Below are 25,358 nucleotides of genomic sequence, written 5' to 3' on the forward strand. Positions count from 1 at the left end.
TTGCAATTTTCAAGCTTTTGGAGCAGCCTGGCGCAGGAAAACAAATTTGTATCAAATCTGCGCAATATGCGCAGCTGTCTCACCACTGTACCAGGGAAAAAAGCAGGGCCTTTGAGGTCTGGCGATGCAGACTACGAATAGGACACACACATGGCACGCATTCCTACCTCCTGACTGGTGACCAGCCGCCGAACTGCACCAGATGTGGTGAGGGTCTTTCAGTCTTCCATGTTTTGGTTGAATGCTCGGCCATGGAACCGGAAACGTTGGAGCCCACCATGGAACCCACGTCTAGAGCGTACCTGTTCCTCCCGTTCCCCTTCCACCCCCTTCCCACAACTGCCAAAGTGTGAAAACAGTGCTAAACTACTGAAAACTATCGTATTTTTGCGCGTAAACCACCCCCCAAAAATGCGAAAATTTCAGTGGCAAAGTAGGGGGGCGGATAATACGCGAGGTTTTTCCTTCAGTGCAGCTTCACGGCAATGCGCGTTGTACCGTGAAGCTCCTACGTAGTAACACTGACTAAGCCAACAGGACGCGTACAAAGGCCTGATATTGCACTATTCTGCCAGTGGATTGCCAAGGCATGAGGGGCAATTCCAGGTGAGACGGAGCAAAAAAGCTTAAAAAATGCTGCATCACAAACAACATGGATGGAACCAAAGATGACCTTGTGTACAACAGTGAGGACTGCGGCTCAAGTGGCAGCTCCAGCGAGAGCAGTGACACTGAGTGAATTGCGACTTTCGCCTTGCAGTCAGTGTACCTTGCTAAATATACGCTTGTTTAGCCTACATAGTATGTCATGTCTTGCTTGAGCAGTACGTTTGGTGCAGCATTTCCTGTATCAAATGTGCGGGCAATACGAGACAATTTTTTTTTCTTTTCCAGCGGACTGAAAGACGGGGTGCGGATAGGGTTCCTTTATATAACTCTGGGTGCGGATTATATGCAGGGGCGGGTTATGCGCACGAAAATACGGCACTCCGCACAGTCAAAGTGAAGCATAAAAAAAAATTGGTCGCGTATCTGCTCTTTCCGTTGCAAATGTCAAAAGGCGATAGTCTTTGTTGACATTTGCCAAGTAAATGCCCCCCTTTGCTTCCCCGCTAACCTCTCATGCTGTTCCTCTTCCGTCACGCTCCTCCCAAAGTAAACAAACTAAAGGTTTGCTTAAGTCAATTTAAATTTACCGCGTTCCACTGCTCCAGGCAGGGTGCCTCGATGCCAGCGCTGCCGTACGGCGGAGATGTGCGTTACTCGAGGCGCCCTACTTCAACGTTTATAGAACCACGTTTGCCTACTCTACATGGATTCCAAGCACAACGTGGAACCTATCTAGTGGAACCTTTCGTAACTCCTGTCGCTTGATTTCTTAAATTGCCGCCAGAAGCTATAGTGGCACCGGCGACAGCAGGTGACGGAAGAAATTTTTTTCCTGCAGTGGATGTAGGATTTCATTTCGCAAAAATCAAGCCTCAATGAATTTTTTTTATAAAGGGATTCTGTAAATATCGCTTATGTATTAATTTTCTGTCTTACATTTGCGTAATGTCTTGTTCAATAATGTTAACAAGTATGAACATTACACGATACTTGGACGTTTAGATTTAACTGTGATTTTGTTTTACTTTGGCCGGGTGGCTGAACCGAGTCACAGGCAAACAATTCAGCGCTATTGTGTTGTCAGAAAATTTTTTCAGATACAAGCCTCATATTGTGACCAACCAAGTTTAATCGCAAGTTCAGCAATGTCCTTTAATGGGACATACCAGTCGCTATTACTCAAAAGCGACGAATCCTATACGGTTGCCTGTGATGATGCCCTCCTTCAATAACCATAATGCCAATCACCACGCCATGCCTGTTGGGTCTGTTTTAGATTTCCTCAACGACATATGACAACAGCACGATTTAGAGTGGAACACACAATTTGCCCCACCTTCACGTTCTTCTGTATGCGCAGCCACTATTTTTGTTATTACGAACTGAAAAAAAACATCACACACATCTCTAACCATTGGCATCATACACCCCTACCCTGGCGCATTACAGTACACTACAACATGACAACATACAATGCTAAGATGTAAGCACAATGATGCATACTATCAGTAAAAGTGACGCCAAGGCGGAACCAGTTTTTCTTTATTTGTAAACGATAACAACCATAAAACACGTAATGGTGTTAGAAGACAACATTTGTGATGGTGGGCATTCGGAACTTGTGGTACCTTTATCTGAGCAAAATAATTGCACTAAAGTGATGTCGAGCAGCGTCCCACAATCTTCGAAAAATTGGGTCATCTCCAGTAATGTGAAACCTGGGGTAGTACGAAGCATGCAGTGTCTTAATTGGTACCTTGGCGTTTTTGCACACAGAGATGAAACCATTCGGGGGTAGAGGTACACAGCTTTGCTATAAAGGTCTTGTGTCTTTGAAGCAGGAAGCGTTGAAGCACGAAGCGTTCTAGCATGAGGCGTTGGAAAACGAGTGTATCGGTGTGTTCTTTGAATGGGCATTTTTTTTCAACGAAGATGAAACGTTCTAGCGCGCGGCATTGGAAAACAGGTGTAACGGTGTTTTAGTACTGCGACTACATGAAACAACGACAGGAGACGCCAACAGTCCTAGCCCCTGAGGGGTTTTGCTCCTAAAATAAAAAAGCTGCAAAACGATCTCATAAACTAAAGCACACGCCATGTCAGTATACATAAATGACTATAAAATTAAGGAATGCACTCTTTCCACGTCACTGCGCAATGTCTCCCTGTTCTTCCCAGTACGCTTTTCCAGAACCTCAAGAAGACCCACGCTGGAGAACACCTTCTTGAGGGACTCTGCGCCCTCACGGTACCCGTCCTTGTCATCGTCCGAGTACTGACCGTCACGTACCACAAATTCGGCCGCCTTCTCCAAGACCCGAGTGTTTCTCTTAAGAAGCTCTTCCATTTCAGACACACCTTCGACGACGTCACTAGGATCCGAAGACACCATGAGCCCTGTCAGGGTGAAGTTTTCCCTGAGGCCTTGCAAGATAACACCGAGAACATCACTTGTGATCTCGCAGTACTCGCACACAGCCACGTCCACCAGGGTGTTGTTGACAAGCAAGAGTTCGGACAAAGCCTGCGCAATATTGGGTGTTAAGAGCTCCGCATACATTGAAAAAGTTGTGATCGAGCGGTTAGACTTGAGGGCGTTAAGGACTTTAACGAGTGACTCGCTACGATCTGACTCCATGAGGTTTTGTACGTTGGCCAGCGTCTTTGTCTCTTTCACGACGTGCACGAGGCCGTCGATGAGGGCGTCGAATGTGTTGCCGCTTGGATAGAAGAACAGGTCCCTCACGGTCTTGTTTCGCGCCACGGCATTGAAAAATTCGCACAAGACGTCTTTGGGTACTGAGCTTGTGATGTCTACGGACACGTCGGAGCAGTGCCTGTCCTCAAGAAGCATTTTTGTGAGGTGTGGGAGGAAGTCCTGCTTCCACAGGATGTAGATCCTCTCGAAGACGTGAGCGTAGCGGTCCTGCTCAAACAGTGCACGGATCTCTTCCAGTTCAAGGTCCACTTCGAAGAGCTCCACGAGCTTTAGCGTGGTGTTGACAGTCATTGCGTCTGCAAATGCTACCACCGTCTTCGATGTGAGGTTGTTCTGCGTTAGGTTTAGCGTCTTGAGTGTACTGTTTGCAGTGAGCGCTTCGGCGATCACCATGGCGCCCTCGTCGCCTATGTCGCTGCACCACAGGCTCAGCTCTTGCAGAGAGTCATTTCCGCGTAAGAAGTCTGCGACTTCTTTGGCAAATGAGTCTTCAATGTCGGCGCCATTGAGACGCAGGGCTCGCAGCTTTTTGAAAATTCCTGAAAGGTTTAGACTGAAACCTTGGCCTTCAGTGTCAACACAGAAAAACTCCAGTTCCTCCAGTGATGTGTCTTCTTCCAGGTTTTCGACGACGACCTTAATTATGCTCACTCGAGTTCCCCAGAACTTCAACTTCTTGAGAGACCGGTTTTCTGTCAACCTTCGGCGAAGAACATGAGCTTGGTCGACTGAGAAATCGTCCTTGTATTCAACTTCAGTTGCTTGTGTTGCACCGCCTTTCACTTCCACACCATCAGCTATCTTGGATTCACCATCCTTAGTACTCACCTTGTCTTTGAGGACGTTGCTCAGGTCGCTGTCTTGACTAGTAGCCGGTGCATCACTGTCGGCCATCTTCAATTCAAATATCGCAACCGCCACTTTTTGTTAAGGTGTCGCTCTGTTCTCGTTTGGTAGCCCTGAAGGAAGTTGGGCTGGAACTTGAAGCCAACTGCAAGAGTAATACATATGTATATAACATAAAAACATGCATGCACACGGCGAGACTCAAGTAGTATGCAAATACTACGGCTCTAGCGAACTAGAAGCATATGAGTAACAATTTCAATATTGTGCAAGAGAAATTGTAAGAATGCGTGACGAAAACTTCAGATGGATTTCTCCGAAAGCTATTTCACCTGAACTGTAATCAAAGTATGTGAAAAAATGCGGTGACATGGACCACCACTACTGGGATGGTTATTGACTGCTTAGTTGCCAATGCAACGTTTGTTGTTTTAACATATGGTCCAACTGCTGTCACTGTCGCTCGCTTGTGGGTGGCCTCTGGCTGGCCAAATGTGGGAGACAACGAAAGCTCGTCACCGTTGTGCTGAAGTCGGCCCCGGCAGCCTGTGTATAACTTTTTCGCTTGTCGCTCTCGCCCACGCTACCTGTTATACTATAGTTTTACCCATTGAGATAAATTAATCGCGTCACTGACACTGCATGTGGTTACCCCTTTAAACACGCTTGAAAAACTTTTGGAAGCAGCATGTAACCTTAAAGGAGTAGTGACACGAAATTTCGAAGCTGAGATAACTATGTAAAATGCTTCTTTTTTATCAGGAGATATCTGCCAGCAAGTTTCAACGGTAGCCGTTCAGTGTAACATATTTTAAATCCATTTTAATCTCTGCACGCACGAGAAAGCCCAGAGCGGGCAAGCATGACATCATCTGCCACTTGCCCCAAACTGCCGACATCGGGGCTGCCGTGATGTAGCCGACGTGCTGGCTGCGGTTGGCGCGCGCTGTACACGTCATGGTTTTTGGACTGACGTCTTGCTGCCCGGGCGCGCGGGGATGGTGAAGACCTCAGCTGGTCTGGGCGAGCACGTGGGCTCGCTCGCTCGCGCGTGCGTCCAGACCGGGAGCGGTGCGACAAGAGTGGTGACGTCAGGTGCTGCCTCCTCTCATGGCGGCCGCTGGGCGCTCGTTTTGTCGAAACCGAAACTGACACGAATAAACGACGCCGTAAATGATTGTTTTCGTTGTTTACGCTGCGATCAACCGTCTAATGTGCCATTCTATGATTAGTGAGCTAATAGGCACCCATAGCAGCGAAAAAAACGTAACACGAAAATTTCGTGTCAGTACTCCTTTAAAGGGGTCCTGAAATACCTTCCGTCGATGCATGGATGTACATGTAACCAATAAAGCAATGCATTAGCAATCTCCTCCTGCAAAAATGTTGTTAAAGGGACACTGAAGTGAATTCGTCAAGCTCCCGTTTTTGCTTGCACTGTGTAGACTGGCTTAAATTAGCACACTTTTCATCGTTTATCCGGTTGACAAATCGGCAATTATTTTACAAATCGCGAAAGAAGAAAAACTACCATGCGCGGTTTGCGGCGGCCGCACAAACTAAGCTGTGACGTTGGGAGGAGGGGGCGCCGTGATTGGACGATGCCCAAGGTTAGCAATCAAACAAGTTTCGGTTTCGGTCTGTAAAACAACATGTTTAACATTCGATGGCGTCGTTGGATGGGATGACCGGCGTAGCTTTGTTTTTTGCAGTGTCAATCTTGGCGTGGTGGTTGATTCTTAGTAAATATGACAATAATTATTTACATCGCATTCTCAATATCCCAGTTATCGTAGTACCGCGCTTCTGCCATGTTGTCGGCTGTAAAATGCATAAGATAAGCCTCCCAGGACGGCTTGGAATCGTAGCATTCACTATCCGAGGCCTACGCAGTGCATGAACGCCCTCCGCGTCCCCGCAGACGCTCAAATGCATGCGCTTTTCCCCCATATTTGGAGCTTGTCTCGCTCATGCGTGTATCGTAAAAAGCGTGTTCGCACCAGGCCAAGGGTCTGTTGATTCTGGCCTGTGCCCACTGCCAGCAAGCAGTCGGTGCTTATGGCAACAGCACGCCAACGAGAACTCGCTAGCGCGGCAGTGCCAGCCTGCGCGAGTTCTGTGGACTAGTTCGTGGAGCAATGAACGTTGCGGCCCAAAAAAAGGTGAACTCAGTATAGAAAACATCGGCGAAAAACAAAAAAGTTAACTCATAAAAAAAAAAGCATGTACCCGCGGCGATTCGAACTTGTGACTGGCAAAACACTTGCGATGAATACCTAGCACCCCAGACGACTAGGCCAGAGGCGGCCGCTGGCGGTGATCGGAAAGATAAGGTATATAATGTATAACCAGTTTACACTTTTATTTAGTTTTAGTATTTCAAGCAGCTTAGGTGACTATTTGTTGTATTCGCCCCGAGCGCGAACACAGTCGGCCCCTGGCGGCGGCGGGACGAACCGCTCCTAGTGTGGATGGCGCTCTCGCGTCGTCTGCTTTTTTACGTTGCGTGAGGCGCAAGACGCGTGCTGCACACGACAAAACAACCAATATGTGTGCTCGTTTGGCAGTAAACAATGACATAGTTACCTCTGCTTGCGCATTTCCTCTAGAAATGCAATAATCAGCGGCCGTTGCGGGTTAATGCGCTGGTTTAATTACACGAAACATCTTCGCCCTGCTCACCGCTTGAGTGTGAAACGTGTTATAAACATTGCTTCCAGACATTGCACTTTTCGTATTGTTGAGTGCAGTCGTCGGCCGTTTCGGGAACGTCGAAGGGTGCTTTTTGAAGGTGGCGTGGTGAGTATTTAAAGGATAAAAGTTTAGTACGCGAAACGGGTAAGAAGCGACAAGACCTGTGCATACGCGTGAAAATTCCACACCCTTGTAAAATTGCGCTGTCTTTATAGAAAGAAGAAACAAACAAAAACCTTTACACTGCACACGACCCGTGCGCTATCGCCCATACATTACCGGACACGTATTTTACACCCGCAAGCGCCTGTGTTTAAAGTTTAAAGAAAGACGAGAAAACACGTAATATAATGCACGTTATTGCCCACATGTGTGAGGGGTGTGTGCCATGACTCGCTGTTTTTTTTTTTAATTTTTTCCCACAATGCTTGCTTTCAATACAATTTTGAAAAAGGCGAGCCACAATTCCTGAACAATCCCGGACCAAAGGGGGGTTAATCAGTTTTGAAAATACGTACTGCTTTTTCACCGCTACAGAACACGACGCCTAGTGTAGTTTCGATTGTAAGTAATACTGATAACCATAGTTTGGCTTTTCGCTTTACATGCGTTCTCTTCTCGCTGTTCTTGCAACGTTGGCAGGACCCTCCCCCCCTCCCCTTCCCGAAAAAAAAAACTAAATGCACAGAATTTTATTGTTTAACCAATCCTCAAGAATTAAATGCCAAGACAAAGACGATGTTCAGTTTACAAAACAAACTAGTTACCGGGAAGCCGTTGCGCTGATTCGCAACGAGAAATAAAAAGGAAATGTTTTACTACATCTGCAACAGCGCAACTTCATTTATTGCCATCTTTAGGGTTCGTAAGCGACCTTATACGCAAGAATGCAAACACATCTCGCTGTTGCAGGCACCTGTTAGATTTTAAAAGGAACACAAATGGTCAACAGAGCAGCCGTAACAAAAAATTTGTGCTCACTGTGAGGTCCCAGAAGCTTAGTTTGCACACCGTAAACCTGCTTGTCACTTTACGAAAACCTAGCTAAACATGAGATGTTGATTGTAGTGCGTGCGTTGACAATTCAATTCGCACGTTCACTTGCGACGAAAGCCGTAAATAAGTGATCCGAAACCGTTATTCATCAAACCTTCCTTCAGAGTCGCTAAAATTTCATTTAAAAGACCAGTTAGAGTGGTTACATTTATATCTCTGCGCTGATCGAAATTCAGTAATTATGTGTTGCCTTTTGAACATACAAAAAATATCGTAAGCCCTTAGAAAGAATTTCGGGGCAGTTAAGTAGTGTCACCATTTCAGGGAATCCCACAAATGCAAGAATGCGTCATGCTACCAGTGAAAGCGACTGAGATTGCCGTTGTAAACTGAATTTCAGAGATTGAGGCTTCCCGATTTGTTTCTATTTATGCTTTTATTGAAGGCTCAAAGCCATAGTCTGGAAAGATCGAGCTTGCTACGAGCTACAGCGTACAAGTTCATTGTCACAACTACGGCCATTCTGAGATTCCCGATGAGTCGTCGCGTTTTTTGGCGTAATAATGAAAACTGACTGCCGCTTCCATGCTATACATTGAACGTTGAGTAACCGAACTACAGCATACCACTCTTGTTTGCACCTGTCGTGCGCACATACGGCGACAAAAAGGCACGAAGCGCGCCCACAGTGTGCATTCTTACGGGCCGCTCAGCGGAGCATCCACACTAGCAGCGCGACGCTGTCGCCACCTACATGTCGAGCTCGCGGCGAATTGCGCTCGTGCAGTAAGCGTCCCCCGAGTTTCCACAATAGCTCACGTCTAGCAATTGCATTTCGTAGACGGGAAAGCGTTCGCAGATGCGTAGTCGTGCTGCTGACCGCTCTGCTTGTTCGCCCAGCGCAAAAAAGTGCTTCCCGCGCCCTAGTTTTACGCTGTACGGTGAAAATCTCAGTCGATTTTATTTCCTTAGTACCTATATTGACTTCGCTCACTCTTCTCCCGCCTTCAAGAGGCCTTATATTTTCCTACTGGCGTACCAGTCAGCGAAGCGTCGCATGTGCGCTTGTGCAGCGCTTGTGTGAAGCGACCTTGACTTGGAGCTAGATACAGTATACAAACTAACGAAGTAAATAAAGGCGCATTCTTCCATTCCCAAACGTGTTGTGGCTTAGTTTCAACTGATCGAGCGAATTGCGACGACCCGTTGGCGGCCGGCGTACTAAACGGTGGGCCGACTGACTCGGTCGCGGAAGGTCGGCGAGCCGTGCAGTAGCGCAGCCAATTGTCAGCTCCTCTCCTGCTGACGTCACACGAAAACGCCACAGAAAATGGGCGAGCGTAAAGAGAGGAGGACAGCATTTTCGAATTGATTTTTCTACTAAATAAATTCGCGTAAACGCGCACAGAGTGGTCGAAACAGGGCCCAGGGACTCCGGACTACAGTTTGCGCTCGTAATCCCGCATTGTTTACAAATCACTTCAGTGTCCCTTTAAAGCGATCAGTATTAAAGAAATCATAAATAAAAAACCGCGCACTATCGTCGCGCCGCATTTCCTCCTCGCTGTTGACGGCGCGTGAGCGTTCCCTCCCATGATGCTGCGCTCCTAAGAGGTGACGTACTTCCGCTTTTGCGCTCCTGAGACTGCCGTCTGCTACCGTCCCGCATGTGTGCGGCCTGGCCTTGCCCTTTCGCGGTGTCCGGCGGCACGTGACTTTGTATCGCTGGCGAACTCGCAGCCGCACGGGGAGGATCGTGCGCTCGTTCCCTTTGATGCACCACGCACTGTTTATCCAAGCCGTCTCAGAAGTGGCCCCGCTGGTGCCGGGTCTTATTTTGCGGCGGTGGTAATTCCTACAGGCGGCATGTGAAAAAGACATTTTAAACCAATACAGAACCCGTGCACAAAACGCGCCGGATCGGATCGCTATGAACGGGAAGGCGCAGAGCAAACCAGCGCCGCACTCGAGAGGCGTGCACCCGTGTTCTGACAAGCTGCACCCATGTGTTGCATTCAACACTGACGGGAAAGCGTTTTTTTGCACTTATTTGGATAGTCGTAAAATGTCCAAGCACTCCGGCACTCCGCTAGCAGTTCAGCCGGCGAGTCATTTCGGAAAACATTTGACAGATGGCGCGGTATGCATTAGCGTGTCGCTACGCAAAACTGATGAGACGCTCTACTAAAACTCCCCTCGCGGTGTTTACGTAGCGGGACGCAAAAATTTAGCGTTTAGCGTATGCAAAGGCAACAAACGCTGTACTAAAACTTTCTATTAGCAGAGTTTTAGCATAGCGTGCTCCGTCCGCTAACGCTACGGCGGCGGGTAGCGGGGCGCGAATGGGGAGAGCAAATTCGTCACGGTAGGGTGGATTAGTTCCGCGCGGCCTGCCTTCGCCATGCCCGCTCTTTCCCTCCGCTGAGGGGCAACCTCCTCGCACTCCCCGCGCGCGCATGCGCTATGCTAAAACTCTCTAGCAGCAAAATAGCGTGCGTACGTGAGGCCGCTTGCGTTTCCAACACGGCGGCAAGTAGCGCGAGATGGAGGTATAGTGCCTAGCGTAATGTTTACAAAGCTGCACGCCGAGCGCTTACGTTTCAACCCTAGTGACATCGTTTAAATACACTCGCAAATACACTCGCAAGCACAGTGTAATGTAGTCAGATATCAACCGTATGCTCAGGCGACAAGCAAGAGGTTATTTTATGTGGGACGGAGATTGCGCATAAAGGCCCGTTCGCACTTGCGACTGCGACAAAAGCGACGGGAGTTCCGTCGCTTTGTCGCGCGACGATCGTTTTTGTCGAATGGTCGGGACAAATTTTCGTCGCGCGACAGAATTGCCGTCACTTTCGCTCGCTTTCGTCGCAAGCGGGAATGAAAAGTTCTGCAGCTGCCGTCTGCTACGCAGCGCGGAGGTAACCCGATCTGCTCGGGCCGGATGAACGCGCACACTCCCACACGGCAGCGCACCAAGCGGCAGACGGCCGTGTACATCGTTCCCGACGCCCGCCTGGAGCCCGCCCTCGGCACACTGGCCAGTATATTGGAGGAAAGATTTTTTTGCTTCCGATGAACCAAGTTCTTTGCCCCTGTGTTTTTAAATACGTGAAGTGGTTAGCACTTCGCCCTCACGCAGCTCTGTATCGTCGTAACATCGCTGACTGTCCGAACGAAGCTTGCAGCTAAGCCAATGCAGCTACCGAAGCTGTGTGTGTTCATCGCCTCCTGTGTGTTGTGGATGCGTTGGTTTCTCGATGAAATGCGACGTTGTACTTCTGCGGGTGGATAGTGCTTCCCATGGTCTGGATTATCCTTCTCGAGCGCCGTACGACTCAACCTCGCAGTACGTATGTGCAGTACGTATGTACTGCACATACGTACAGTACATACGTATGTACAGGCACACGTATGTGCAGTACGTGTGCCTGGCTAAAAGCCTTCTCGGCTTGCGCGCCAGAGTTAAGTGACCTGTTCGTCCCCGCAAACCGGGCGCGAGGTGAGTGCCGAATTTACGACGGGCAGGAGGACGCAACCGATCGTCGGTCAATCGCGGTTCAGACTTGCAACGCGTGTTGTGACGCTGTGTTCGTTCGAAGCGCATGTCTGGGTTATTTTGAAGTTGAATAAAACGTATGCGTCAAACCCGGGCATTCGGCTCAGGGCGTTCTCTGCGATTGCGCGAAAGAAATGCCACGGGGCTTCAACGCTTTCTTTACGGAGCGTAGTCAGGTAAAAAAATATCCATGTCGTGTTATGGCCGTGTTGCATTGAATAAATTGGTTAAGCGTTTGTTTACACTTGTTTGGATAGTCGTAAAATGTCCAAGCACTCCGGCACTCCGCCGGCAGATCAGCCGGCGAGTCGACGCTAAGCAGACGACACATCTCTTTGCCGGAAGTGCGTGAAAAATCCACCCAATAGCAAGATGTCTACCTCATGGCGAACATCTGGGAATTGGTGACGTAGACATGTGAAGATGGCGGCGTCCAAAAACACGCAGGGAAGGGTGTGCAAATAGCGACGAACTTTGCAACAAAAGTGTGAGCTTTCCGCTGCACGTACAAGAGTAATACTTCGCACAGCTGACGTTGGCGACCCATTCTTACGATTGCGCTAGTTCATTTAGTGTGCTCAAAACGCCTTTCAGAGCCCCTTTAAGAGAAAGAGAGAGATACAGAGTGAAACAAGGCTGGAGGAAAAGGATGGCAAGGGCAGATTTAGGGCAAGGTGGAAGACCCCGGGAAAGATAATTTGGTTATAAGCGACACATATCATTGGAACAGGAGGTAGGATGTTCTCAATGCACCGCGGTGGGAGCAATGAAACAAAGGCGACAAAAGGCACCCAGTGGCGGTCAATGCCGGCTTCCAGGGCGTGAACTACGCATACAAGGTCATGCGCGCTTGCACTTTGAACTGCCTGCGTCTAGCGGTACCTGTTCCGCCTCTTCCCACAACTGCCAGTGTGGAAACGGCCCCCAACTACTGGAAACTAACCGTATTTTCGCGCGTACAACCCGCACCAAAAATGCGAAAATTTCAGTGGCAAAGAAGGGGTGCGGATAATAAGCGGGGTTTTTCCTTCAGTGCAGCTTCACGGCAATGCGCGTTGTGCCGTGAAGCTCCTACGCAGTAGCACTGACCATCGCCTCCTGCATGTAAAATACAGGATGCGATGCACTGAGTAAGCCGACAGGACGCATACGAAGGCCTGACATTGCCCTATTCTGCAAGTGTATTGCCGAGGCTTGGGGGGCGACTCCAGGTGAAATGGTGCAGAAAAGCTTCAAAAATACTGCATCACAAACAACATGGATGGAACCGGAGTTGACCACGTGTACAACGGTGAGGACTGCGGCTCAAGTGATAGCTCTAGCGAGAGCAGTGACACCGAGCGAATTGTGACTTTCGCCTTGCAGTCAGTGTATTTTACTTGCTAAATACACGCTTTTTCTGTCTACACAGTATGTGACCTCTTGCTTGAGCAGTAGCTTTGGTGCAGACTTTCCTGTCATCTGCGGGCAATACGCGAGGATTTTTTTTTCCGGCGGGCTGAAAGTGTAGGTGCGGATTATATGCAGGGGCGGGTTATACGCGCGAAAATACGGCACTCCGTACAGTCCAATCGAAGCGTCCAAAAATAAACTCTGCGAAGCACAGCGCCCTCTCGCAGTGGTAGAAGCCGTCTCTCCAAAACGAGCGAGCGGCGTGGCTGACCAACACCACCTAGACTTTCAAGGCCTGCGGAGTGCCACCGTGACGTCACAGGGCAGGGGCGGCCGCGCGCCACCCGCAGAGCACGGAAGCGGAGGCAATGAACAGGTTTAGTGCCGTGTCACTGCAAAAATTGTGGGATCGTAGTATTCTGTTTCTGTTCCCGTGCTTGTACATGACCCCATAGTTTGCCGACCATGTAACGCCAAGCTGTGTTGTTTGAGTAAACATATCGGTGCCCACAAAAATCGTTTGCACTGTTGCTCGCGAATACTTTTTTGTATAACCATTAGCCGCACTAACTATATATCTATAAGACAATAGTAGACTCCTCATTGATTACATTGTGGTGTATACAAGGGATTTAAATGTGCTGCACATGCAACTAACTCTAACGTTTTTCAGCTACAAGCGCAAACGAGGAGAAGTTGGACAGTTTAGAAGTGAAGTTATAAGCACAAAACATTAACACACGAAGAACACGAGCTCGTTTTGGATATTTTTTGGGCAGTAGAATGCAATACATGCTAAAAGACTCAACGTAAAGCTAAATGTGAATTTTATCTGTTCTTATTTTAAATATGTTCTTTTTGTCACGTACCAACAGCATCATTACGAATATTTTGTTGTAACATGCACACCATATTCAACTTCACTGCCATGGGCCAAAAAGCGCTGTGAGAGCGTAATGCAAAGCATGACCGACAAATAGGATTATTATACGACTAACTGGCTGATCATTCGTGGACGCCATTATAATACCCCTGCCATGTTCTATTGTGCACGGAGGTGTCTGCAGCCGATGCCTGTAAAAAGAGTGAGTTGGTAAGAAAACGTTTCTCCTCAATAACGACTTTTAATTTTTTTTTTTTTGAAATCCATTAGAAGCAGTCCTTCACACACTACGCTGAAACTCGAAGGGGTCAGGACTATTTACCGTATTTCACAGGAAACGATGCGACCATTCGAACTATTGCGCTTATCCTAAATTTGAGGGCATGTTGCTCCACATTCAGATAAAAGTATCAACACAAAATTACTCGAATTTTTTTATGGACCAGTTCACGTCAATCCTGAGCCATTTACTTTTTGATACCGCGCGTAAAGTATTTATTGGGGAATTAATACGTCTAGATTAGTGAAACATGTGTTATTAGGACTGTCTTTGTGACTTCTCGGCAAGAAACCATTTTTTTTTTTTGCAGCGAAACATCCTAATGATACCAGCTATCTTTTAAAAGCATGCAGATCGAACACTACAAATGCATTTATGATGACTTTAAACGGATTTATTGCACTAAAAGAACACCAGTGCTGCTGTGAACACAGTGACTCACTTACTCAGCGTTCTTGTCATTCAGTCGGCAACAAAAGTTCTTAAGCAGAATGTTTGTACTGCACCACAGCACATGCTTCAGCAGGAGCTCACCCTGGAGTTCAGTGTAGGTGGAAAGTCTTCTCGGCGTATTGCACGTATCCATTTTCGTCGCTACTCGTCCTCTTGAGGAAACCGAAACACCAGCACTTTACACTCTGGTGTGTAATTTCCGCGACACCACGGAACTGATCACTTGCTCGGCATCACAAATATAGTGCGCACCACCCCGGCAGAATGACAAATGACAGACACGAAAAGAAGCGTGGTCAGGATCATGCGCGCAGTACCATGCACGTGGGTGCAGTGAGAAAAAAAAAGCTGACTGAGAACACAGCAGTTTCAGTTTACATGCGCTGTCGAAAATAGTGCGGGGTAGGTATCATTCAACCTCCGTCGAACTTGCTTGCAAATAAAGGTTGTAACTTATAAACTTTTACGTTATTTTTGTCCACAATTTACCAAACAATCTGTTCTCATTCTACCGCAAAATATACATCGATATTTGTTGTCACTGTGCGAACTGACACAAACACGGGCATGCTGTGTGGCACTACTTGAACCTCTTTGCCCTGAAGGAAACTTGTTGTGAGGGGTGGCTAAGAAAATTCTGGTAAGCTGTGGTTAGTGAACTCTGCCGCCCAGCCACTACAAAGGATAAGCAGGGAAGTTATGCTGAGTGGGCGCGCCTTTTCTTTTCGTCCCCTTCTCGTTGGGCTTTTGTGGGCCTCGCGACAATGGGCGTCTTTCTGCTCCTGCACGTACCTACCTGCGCCGGGACCGCTTATGGTCACTAGATCCAACAGGTCATTAGATCCAACGAGTCAGGAGATCCACTAGGTCACGTGATGCCCGAGTCAGAAGATCCAACGAGTCAAGAGATCCAACCGTGTCACTAGATCCAACGCGTCAATAGATCCAACGCGTCACTAGATCCAACCGAGTCACTAGATCCAACGCGTCAATAGATCCAAAGCGTCACTAGATCCAACCGAGTCACTAGATCCAACGAGACTTTACATCCAACGAGAAAACCTGCACTGCCCGTCTTTCTTGGGGTTCAATTCAATACAACATGATAGCGGAGCCATCTTTAATACACAATTACTGTATAAATCGTTTCGAAGAAATTGAGTGCCCTTATAATTATTAAAAATGAACATGAAAAAATCTAATTCATTGCAACTCCACTATGTAGCCGTGCGGTACCTAACTGTGCGTGTAATGGTATGTTGATGCACCGAAAAGGCCTTCTAAAAATGCCGCCAAAACAAGGGTGTTATTCTATTTTCTTTTTTTGTTGTTGTTGTTGTTGTTGTTGTATAGCAAATTTTGGATTCTGGATCCCGATGGGCGTTCTCCCCAAGGGTCAGCGACTTGTCCCTCCCCGAATTTCTCTCGGCAAGTGAGGCACAGGTTTTCTTTTTTCTCTCTCTTTGCGGCCCGTACCCTCTGGGAAAGTTCAGCAAAGAATGCAACCCAGAGTGGGCATGTAGGGTGGCGTGTGTTGATAACTTCCCACTTCACCGCCTCAATAAAATGTTTTTACTCACTTACACTTAAACTATCCACAGGAGTTCACAACCCTAGACAGAAAAGTGAGGCGGGGACGTAGCGTAATAAAGTTCTTGGAAGACGGGCTACAACGAAGAATGCGGGCCCCCCAGTGTGTTTTCGGCCGGCTGCTTAGGGAGCGGCTATAATCTGCACGTTTTCTTTTTTTTTTCTCTTTGTACTCCTCGTGGTGGGTTCGTAGGGGCATACACAAATGGCTTTATAAGAAAAGGGGCGAAGACGCTTGAGCTTGAGACTGACCATGCTGCCAGCACATGGCTGTCAGTGAGGGGGTTACGAAAATGAAAAAAAAAAGGGGGGGGGCGCTTCGAACACGCAAGATTAGTCACGAGAACGTTCGCCTGCTACCGTGACATTCATGTGAAAGGTGCGGGTGACGGGTCAGTGCGGGAGGGGCAGCAGGACCAGGATATTTTGTGCACGAGTTCTCTGAAAGCCAAAATTTCTTGGGGGTGTGCCTTACTGCCATTTTTAGTTCGCCGTGGCGGCCGCTAAAGGGACCGGTACTGGAAAAAGGTCCATTGCGGGAATCACGTAATTTGTGAGAACAACACGTACAAATTAGTTACAATTACACTTTCTCAACCAGCAACCATTATGCAAGATGTACGAAAGATAATGAGTGATGCCTTATCACCACTTACGTCTAAAAACACACCGCAAATTTTGTTTTACCGTTCCTGTGACGAACTTCCCTAAGTGACAAAATGTCCTATGACGAATGATCATATGCGACCAAACGGCGTATTACGAACCGGCCTATGACGAAACGCCATGTGACGAACGGGCCTACACCCGGAGGGATGGGAGACGCGAGGGTGTAGGTGAAAATTGTTCCCCGAGAGTGGACGAATATTTCAGTATTTTTGTGTAGGGTGGGCAGCCCAATCTACTTCGCCGAACGGGTTTGTTCCCATGTCGTCAGTCCGGATGATTTCCCCTCTTTTACCATCTTTCACAAATGTAAATAAGCATACGTAAATCTCGTTATTCTACTTCAAACTTCGTCTTCCTGGCCCTCATTTACTTTGGCAACGAGTTTGGCGCGCAAAGTCACCCCAACCTCCAGTTGGCGTGTAAGACGGAAGATCAACGAACAATCACTCATTTATAATTGATTCACCCCCAGCTTTCCTGCTCAAAAATATAACTGGGCAGGAGCTTAGTTAATCCGCAAGAGAAAAGTGATATTTCGCACTGAACAAGAAGTGGGCTGGGATATGAAACTCCGAATAGTTTGCGTGCCATTAAATATCAAAAATTACTCTTCAGACACCTATAAGGGATATTTTAATGGCCATAAAACCTGGTAGAACAAAGTTATAAACTTGAAACTGCGCAAAAAGCAAGCTTTTGTCCCCAATATAGGCTGCGCAAAAATTCATTGCACTGCGCTCAATAACTTCATAGTAATCACATCTAGAACTGCGGTAAGCCGGAAAGCGTCACCTGGTCTTGCTTTATTCAACCATTTGTTATACCCAATTTTTTTCCCGAGTAGGTGGCAATAAAGTTATTTATTTTACAGCGCAGCTCGAAGTCGCTCGCTCGTGTGCATTTCTACTTTACCGTGCTATGTCAGCAGGATCGTTCAGCAGAATACGCTTTGCGACAAAGCCCCAACTTTTCAGGAAGCTGCTGTAGCGTAGACATCCCGGGAAAAACTATAGTGCGGCTTGACAGGTATTTTATTACTGATTCATTTACTTGTCGTAATTAGGTGATCCACATTGAAATGGTTTAAGTCGAGGAATTGTCATTTGTTGTAAACATTTGGACATGTACGGGCTAAAATGGCTGCAGAAAATGGCTGTAACTCTTGTTTTGCTGAAGAGACCCCGAAACGGGATCCGGATAGTTTATCGAACGCTGTTTTATCGAGCGCCATTTTATCGAACCCAGAAACATATAAACTAACTCTGACTACTCGCGGGGAGTTTTATAGACTATATCACGGGTAATTACCAGGCGCAGTTTTAATACAAAGAACATGAAGCAGCTGCTCCTAGGACATTCCATTAGCGTCTCGAAAACAACGTAAAACAGGCAGCTTCATGTTCACCTGTTTGAATAAAACTGCTGCAGTTTCAAATTTGATTACTACATTGAACTGAAAAATAGCTTAAGTCGAAAATAACAATAGTGTCGTGTTCCTTGCGCTCGTTCGGACTACGTCCGGTCCATACGCTCGCAAACAAGATTGAACCGACTCTCGATAATTAAAAGTGGCTTAATTAGAATTTTCGGTTAACTTGAAGTGATGTTCTGGTCCCGGCAAATATACGTGCAATTAGATTAAAAAATTACCCGATAATTTGAAGCCAAAACCAAGCAAGTCGGTTAATTGGGAGACATTTTGAGTAAAAAACATACAGGGGGCCGTCATTTCTCGATGAAATTCGATTTTTTTCGGCGCTAAAACAACACCGTGAACTGTGTTATGTCGGCGCCATCGCAACTGAGGCCACGCGCAGCCATTTCAGTTGAAACTCGAGCCAGCGAACGCATCCCTACGTACTTTCCACGTTTTTTGTTGCACACAACTCCATGTAAGCAGTTTACGTGCTTGGACGCTTCAGGCTTCAAATTTAACGATGAGTCTTGACACTCAGTACAAACCATGTCGTGCGCTTGAATTGGCGAGGAAAGACAAGGCTGTGACCAACATCAAAAATAAATAAGTTTAGCGTAGCTATGGCAATGCCGTCTTTGTGCTATGTTTAATTGATTGATTGATTATGAGGTTTAACGCGCCGAAGCTACACCGGCGACGCGGCACGCTGCAGTGGAGGGCTTCGGATTAAGATGAACCACCTGGAAATTTTTAATGTGCGCCGAAATCTCGAGCACACGGGTGTTTTCGCTTTACGCCTCCATCTGAAAAGCGGCCGTCGCGGCCGAGAATCGAACCCTCGTCCTTGGACAACAGCACAACGCCTTAACCACAGAGCTACCACAGCGGTATTCAGTTTATTTCAAAGTTGTGTTGGTTCCAAGCTTTTTACGGTCCCCATGGAGTTCGTATCAATAGGAGTCAACTATATTGTTAAATTGCAATTCAAAGCGCTTTTGTAATTCATTTCGTAACATCATTTTCATTGGTGTCTAACAGCTCCACTGTCAAATCAGCTGAGCAGGACTGATGCTCAGTTTTTATGCGAAGCTTCCGTATTTTGGTACAAACTGTGCGCATCGCTACTGAAGTAGTTTGTTTTGGCTTTCCGCGTTTTTAAAGCGAAGCTTCCGGAAGGTTCAAATATTCCAGAAAAGATTCAACGAATAAACATATGTTTTTGCCGATGCCGCATAACCATCCGCTGGGCAAAAAATAACGCATAATTGCGAACAAGGACATCTGTAATGAATAGGTTTTGATTAAATAGGTTCGAATCAAAACGTCCGCGCACCGCGTGTTTGGGACCCCCGCTTCAGAGGAATCGATCAGGAGCCCGGCGGGCCGGGAACGGCTAGCGGGGCTTCAGCCGCGGTTGGGGTCAAGAAGACGACGTAGGCCACGTCTGAAGCCTGAATGCAGACTTTATTGTGGCACCAATAAATGTTTTTTTTACAAACCAATCGGAGATATTAAAAAAACGTAAAGAGAATAAAACGTGATCGAGGAACTATTCTCAATTAATAATTACACGAGAAATCGTTTCAAGGAAGTCGAGTGCGTTTATATTAGGCTGTGGCTATATGCCGCCCGGCGGTATTATAAGCCCTTCACTAAAGCGACGCCCACCAGCTGTATTTTGATGAAAAATGGTCCGTCTGGCTGTAGTGCCTAGAACATACTAGGCACTGTAGTCTGGCACTACTTCGCCTTCCATTATGGTAACGTAAGGTTAACGAATCGAACACAACCTAACTACGAGAAAAAAAAAGAACAGCGAAAACTAACCTAAGCTGTGTATGAAAACGCAAAAGAAAAATAAAGGATGGCAACGAGCCGCACTCGACCCACTGCTTTCTGTAGCAAAAAGCTAACATGTAACCGCTAAACCACAACGGCAGATGTTCTGGCCTTTTTTAGGTGCGATTGTGCAAGCTCGAGCCAATACGGTATGGTTGAGGTAAATGCCAACAAAGCGTGTAGTAGAGGGCGAAAAAAATATATGCCCAGAGAAATGAAACTAAAGAAATCGAGGCTCGCCCCTCGTGCAGCCAAACATCGAACGCCTGCCGTGGGTGCCGCGCAAATAAATTCGCTTCCTACCTTGTTCCATTCCCGCCACGCCTTGGCTCAACACAGCATTAATAAAGCACATGGCGTTAAATACGATTTGGGGCGGCACACTCAGATTGAGGATGCGGTGGAGGCGGAGGCCTATTAAAAGCTGTTCTACTTTCCCAAAAAAAACGACAACATGCCCGAAAATATTAAATTACTTGCATGCGAGAAACTTGTATGCCCTATTTTAAAGTATGCGATGGGTACAATGGGTACAAGTTTATCTTATGAATAGAAAACAGTACGTTGATGTTAGTAATCGTATTTCAAATGTATGTGGTGTTTCTTCTGGAGTTCCGCAAGGAAGCGTACTCAGACCGCTGTTATTTTTAATTTACGTGAATTCTGGTATTCCGGCTGACGTTTCATTGCGGTTGTTCGTGGATGATTGTGTTGTTTTTAAACAGGTTTTATCTCCAGATGATCATAGTTCACTACAAGGTGCTGTTTCTGCTATTGACAGGTGGTGTGAGAAATGGGGCATGGAACTGAACAGGGGAAAAACTGTACTGATGCGCATAACCAGGAAAAAGTTACCGAGCTCATATTTTTATAAAATTCAAGATTGTATTATTTCTGAGGTCAAAGAACACAAATACTTTGGCGTCACCTTCACAAGCGATTTAAAATGGTCAGCCCATATCTCGAAAACCTGTGCGTCCGCAATGCGTAAGCTTTATTTTCTCAGAAGAAAACTCAGAAGCGCCCCGGACAGTTAAGATTTTAGCTTATAACACTTTTTTAAGAAGTAAATTAAAATATGCAGCGGTAATACGGGACCCACATACGAAAAGAGATAAGATTCAACTAGAAAGAGTCAACCGCAAGGCCGTGCGATTTATATTTGGGAAGTACAAAAGGGAGGACTCTCCTACCCAGTTAATGCATGATAATCAATTTCAGATCTTGGAAACTCGCCGAAAGATTAGTCGCATTGCATTCTTACACAACTGTTTCTCAGGAAAAATTAAACTAAACCTACCCGATTATGTAGAACCTCTAAAAACAAGGAGGACTCGTCACAATCACCAACATTCATTCGCTCCCATCTTCGCAAAAATTAATAGCTACAAGTACAATTTCTTCCCTCAAACATTTGAAGATTGGAATTCATTCCCTGCACAATTATTTCTTTTTTCTAATTTCATCACCGAGGTAGAAAAACATTTCCCTTTTTAAATTTGCGGGATAAACATTTATTCATTCTGGTCAATGTGCAACCTTCATGTGAATAGTGTCGTGCATTTAGCGTTGTACCTTCTCCTGGTGGGGCCAAATTTATGGCCTGCAGTATTGTCAAATAATATATGCCTCTTCCATGCGGAGTCCTCATCAGCATTGACTGAGCAAAAGATTAGTAAAAAAAAATAAACAATACCAGCGCGACTATACGTCGGGATAGTATCTGTCAAAAATATCTTAAAATCATATGATTTGGAACTGCTGCAAGTCAACTGACACAAGAAGAGACTGAAAAAAAGTTTGAAATTATATATTAGGGGATAAACTAAAATAAACGAAGACGCGTATGAACAACCGGCCACCAAACGAGGTGCTCCGTTAAGTTATAACGAACCGATAAGACCTTATCTGGCTCGTCTAGACGGGTTTAAAGATCTTTTTTTCTTTTGAGTGCGGAATAGGCTATCGGAGGTATACGGTGTTGCTAGTTTGATTGTTAGAGTTTGAGCATTCGCTAGGATTGTATTACCGGCAGCACGAATCCTAATGTTCTTCGTCTTATAGTATATTGGTTTCTCGTTTTATACTCCTACCTGTATACCCTGAAGTGAGGTTTGCAGTATAAAATAAGTAAATAAATAATTTAGCAAAGAATTGGACACGTTCGATCCCCGACTGCAGCGGCCGGTTTTCTGATGGAGGCGGAAAGCGAAAACGCACTTATGTTCGAGATTTCGGCGCACGCTAAAGATCCCTAGGTGGTCAAAACTAATCCAGAGCCCTCCACTACGGCGCGCCTCATCACCTGTGTGGCGACGGCGTGTTAAACATCATAATAAAAGCAATGATGCAATAAAAAAGCAACCCGAGAAAAAGACCAGGCACAGCTCCGGGTCCGTGTTTCCTTCCTTGCGTTGCTTTTTTACGATGTTTCATTTACTTCTGTTGGGCACACAACCGACAAAAAAAAAATAAACCTTTTTCCTGTACCGGTCTTCCTAGCAACCGCCACGGCGAACTAAAATTAGCAGTAAGGCACCACCCCCCCCTCACTCCCCATCTCCAAAGTAAGGTTTTTGGAGAACCTGTGCACATAATATCATCGTGGTCAATCTCAAACGTCTTTGCCCCTTTCCTTTGAAAGCCTTATTTGTGTGCAGCACGAACTCACCACGAGCTTTCGACAAAGCGGATATAAAGGTGTGCAGCGCTAGAAAGCATAGCCGCGCCCCAAAGCAGTAAGCAGAGGGGCGCCCTTTTGTTCATTTTGTAAAGCCGGAATGGTAGGCGGCGGGGGAAGGTTTCTCCCCTAACTACCCTCCTCTCCCTCCCACCCCACCGAGTCACTAGATCCAACGAGTCGTAAGATCCAAAGGGTCGGTACATCCATCCGAGTCATTAGATCCAACGCGTCATTAGATCCAACGGGTCCGTAGATCCAACCGAGTCACTAGATCCAACGCGTCAATAGATCCACCGAGTCAGTAGATCCACGAATGGATGTAATGACTCGTTGGATCTACTGACGCGTTGGATCTGGTGACTCGGAATCCGCCGGGACGGGGGACAGAGGAAGGGGTGGAAGGGCCCACGGAAAAGCTAGCAGGCGACGCCAGCAGAAAAGTATTTGGGCTTTGCAGGGAAGACGACCATGTGCTTTGCCCAGAAGCCGACTTTTTCAATCAGCCACCACCCGCCCCAGCCCGATGACGTAGGCCGCGTCGCGCAAAAGAGAATTTCGGCTTTATAGTCTAGGTGGTGTTGGGCTGACCATCGCTGACCCAGTGCGCGAAATCAACGGCATACAGTGGGCGGTGCCGTCGAGGGCGGAGCCAGCGGTCTTGGTTCATTCAGCCGTAACTCAATCAAGCGCGGCCACTAGCAACACCAACAAAGCGAATGTGAAACTTTCCTGAGGCCAACGCCACTCACATAAACAAAATATATTTATCTAGCTGAGGGGGCAATACCAAATCACGAACACGTACCACGCACAAGCGCGCGACACAGTTGACATTAATGCACACGTGCACACCGCAGAAAATTCCGATAGTGGTCACAACTGTCGTACGAACACAGCAACAAAGGCAGCAAACATGGAGCTTATAATAGCGAGCAGCAAAGTCCGGCAGACGTGACACATTCCTATTATGTTGCTCACCTCTAACTTCAAAAGAAGCACGTGATGCCGCAGCGGAGTTCAAATGCTGTTGCCTCTCTCGAACGCATTGCGATTGATGTGATACAAAACAAGTTACGACAACCGACTTGACACCTTTGCGCTGTCTGTCATCAGATCTTTAGAGCTGAAAAGCTCTGCAATACAGTACCACGGCCGCTGGATGAGAGCGCACGCAAGGTGGGGCCTGCCACGTAGCTCGGATTTCAACGGGCGAGGGCGTGATTGGTGGTGTTTACGTTTGCCGCCGCTTGACTCCCTCGCGGCGCTAGCGTCCGGGGACTGGTTTCGGGACCGAGCGGGAGGGTCCCCGTAGGCGAGCGCTTGCGCCGACTGAGAGAAACAGCCAGCGCACGGATTTCAAAGATGTTGTTGTCCTTCCTGGGCTATATTCAACTGCGAAAACTGTCTGTTCGCATGAATGTATGTATGTCTGCCAGTTTGTCGCTCGATCCAGCCGCCCGGCCGTGACTGAAGCAGCCAGAAGTTAAAGGGACACTGAAGTGAAATTGTCAAGCTCCCGTTTTTGCTTGCACTGCGTAGACTGGCTCAAATTAGCACACTTTTCATCGTTTATCCGGTTGACAAACCGGTAATTATTTTACAAAGCGCGAAATAAGAAAAACTACCATGCGCGGTTTGCGGTGGCCGCACCAACTAAGACTGTGACGTTGGGAGGAGGACGCACCGTGATTGGACGATGCCCAAGCAACAAGTTTCGGTTTCGGTTCTGTAAAACACAATCAATGGCGTTGTTGGATGGGCATTCTCAATATCTCAGTAATCATCGTACCGCGCTTCTGCATGTTGTCGGCTGTAAAATGCATAAGCCTCCCAGGACGGCTTGGAATCGTAGCATTCACTAGCCGAGGCCTACGCAGTGCATGAACGCCCTCCGCGTCCCCGCAGACGCTCAAATGCCATGCGCTTTTCCCCTATATTTGGAGCTTGCCTCACTCATGCCTGTATCGTAAAAAGCGTGTTCACACCAAGCCAAGGGTCTGTTGATTCTGGCCTGTGCCCACTGCCCGCAAGCAGTCGGTGCTTATGGCAACAGCACGCCAACGAGAACTCGCTAGCGCGCCAGTGCCAGCCTGCGCGCGTTCTGAGAACTAGTTCGTGGAGCAATGAACGTTGCGGCCCAAAAAAAGGTGAACTCAGTATAGAAAACATCGGCGGAAAACGAAAAAGTGAACTTATGAAAAAAAAAAAAAAAGCACGTACCCGTGGGGATTTTAACTTGTGACTTGCAAAACACTTGCGCTGACGTACCTAGTGCTCCAAACCACTCAACCACAGGCTTTTTTTTTCTTTATTACATGGGAAAATACGCTCAGACGTTGCAGTACGACGAATACAAGCAAACAAAAGAATACCCTGAAGTTATGAGAAGCAAATATACATCAAAATTCAGGCAAACACACACAAGCGTTCAAAAGAGGGAACCAGTCAGGTGGTTGGTCAAGCGAACTATACACACTATGTACAAATGCCACAGTTTCTCGGAAATAAGACTTAGTTGATCTTGGTGGCTCAGCATGCCTATCACATAAGCGGCATCGCCACAGACTGTACAAACCAATCAACACGAACATGTCATAAGGTGGCTCACCAGGATAGTCGAATGGCAAAAATCGGATAGAGAAAGGCGTAATATCCATGTCTTTTTTGAGCGTTCGCTGTAGAATGTCCCAGAAAAAGACAGCATCTCTGCAGTCTACAAAGCAGTGATC

General features: G+C 47.0%; 2 protein-coding genes across 3 annotated transcripts in view; one reads left to right on the top strand and one right to left on the bottom strand.

The window, feature by feature from the left end:
* Positions 1–25,358, top strand: part of LOC144164308 (uncharacterized) — a 98,503-nt gene that overhangs the window by 25,422 nt on the left and 47,723 nt on the right. The gene's annotated exons all lie outside the window — the stretch shown is intronic.
* On the bottom strand, positions 1,728–23,824 carry LOC144164306 (uncharacterized). Of its 2 annotated transcripts, none has more exons than XM_077694803.1 (2): positions 23,608–23,824; positions 1,728–4,319 (listed from the first exon to the last, which is right to left on the bottom strand). In XM_077694803.1, exon 2 carries the CDS (start codon positions 4,220–4,222, stop codon positions 2,726–2,728), a length of 1,497 nt encoding a protein of 498 aa, XP_077550929.1. In that variant the 5' UTR covers positions 4,223–4,319; positions 23,608–23,824; the 3' UTR covers positions 1,728–2,725. The 2 variants fall into 2 exon arrangements, 1 of the variants encoding a protein (XP_077550929.1); XR_013321150.1 differs by lacking the exon at positions 1,728–4,319 and adding an exon at positions 4,403–5,322.

This window comes from Haemaphysalis longicornis, unplaced genomic scaffold (genome assembly GCF_048455015.1).
Source record: "Haemaphysalis longicornis isolate Haplotype H1 unplaced genomic scaffold, Haemaphysalis longicornis Haplotype H1 scaffold_13, whole genome shotgun sequence".
NCBI classification, from domain to species: domain Eukaryota; kingdom Metazoa; phylum Arthropoda; class Arachnida; order Ixodida; family Ixodidae; genus Haemaphysalis; species Haemaphysalis longicornis.

What these genes read in the sequence shown, in the direction of transcription:
- LOC144164306 (XM_077694803.1), bottom strand. Translation starts at nt 4,222, where the DNA reads ATGGCCGACAGTGATGCACCGGCTACTAGTCAAGACAGCGACCTGAGC.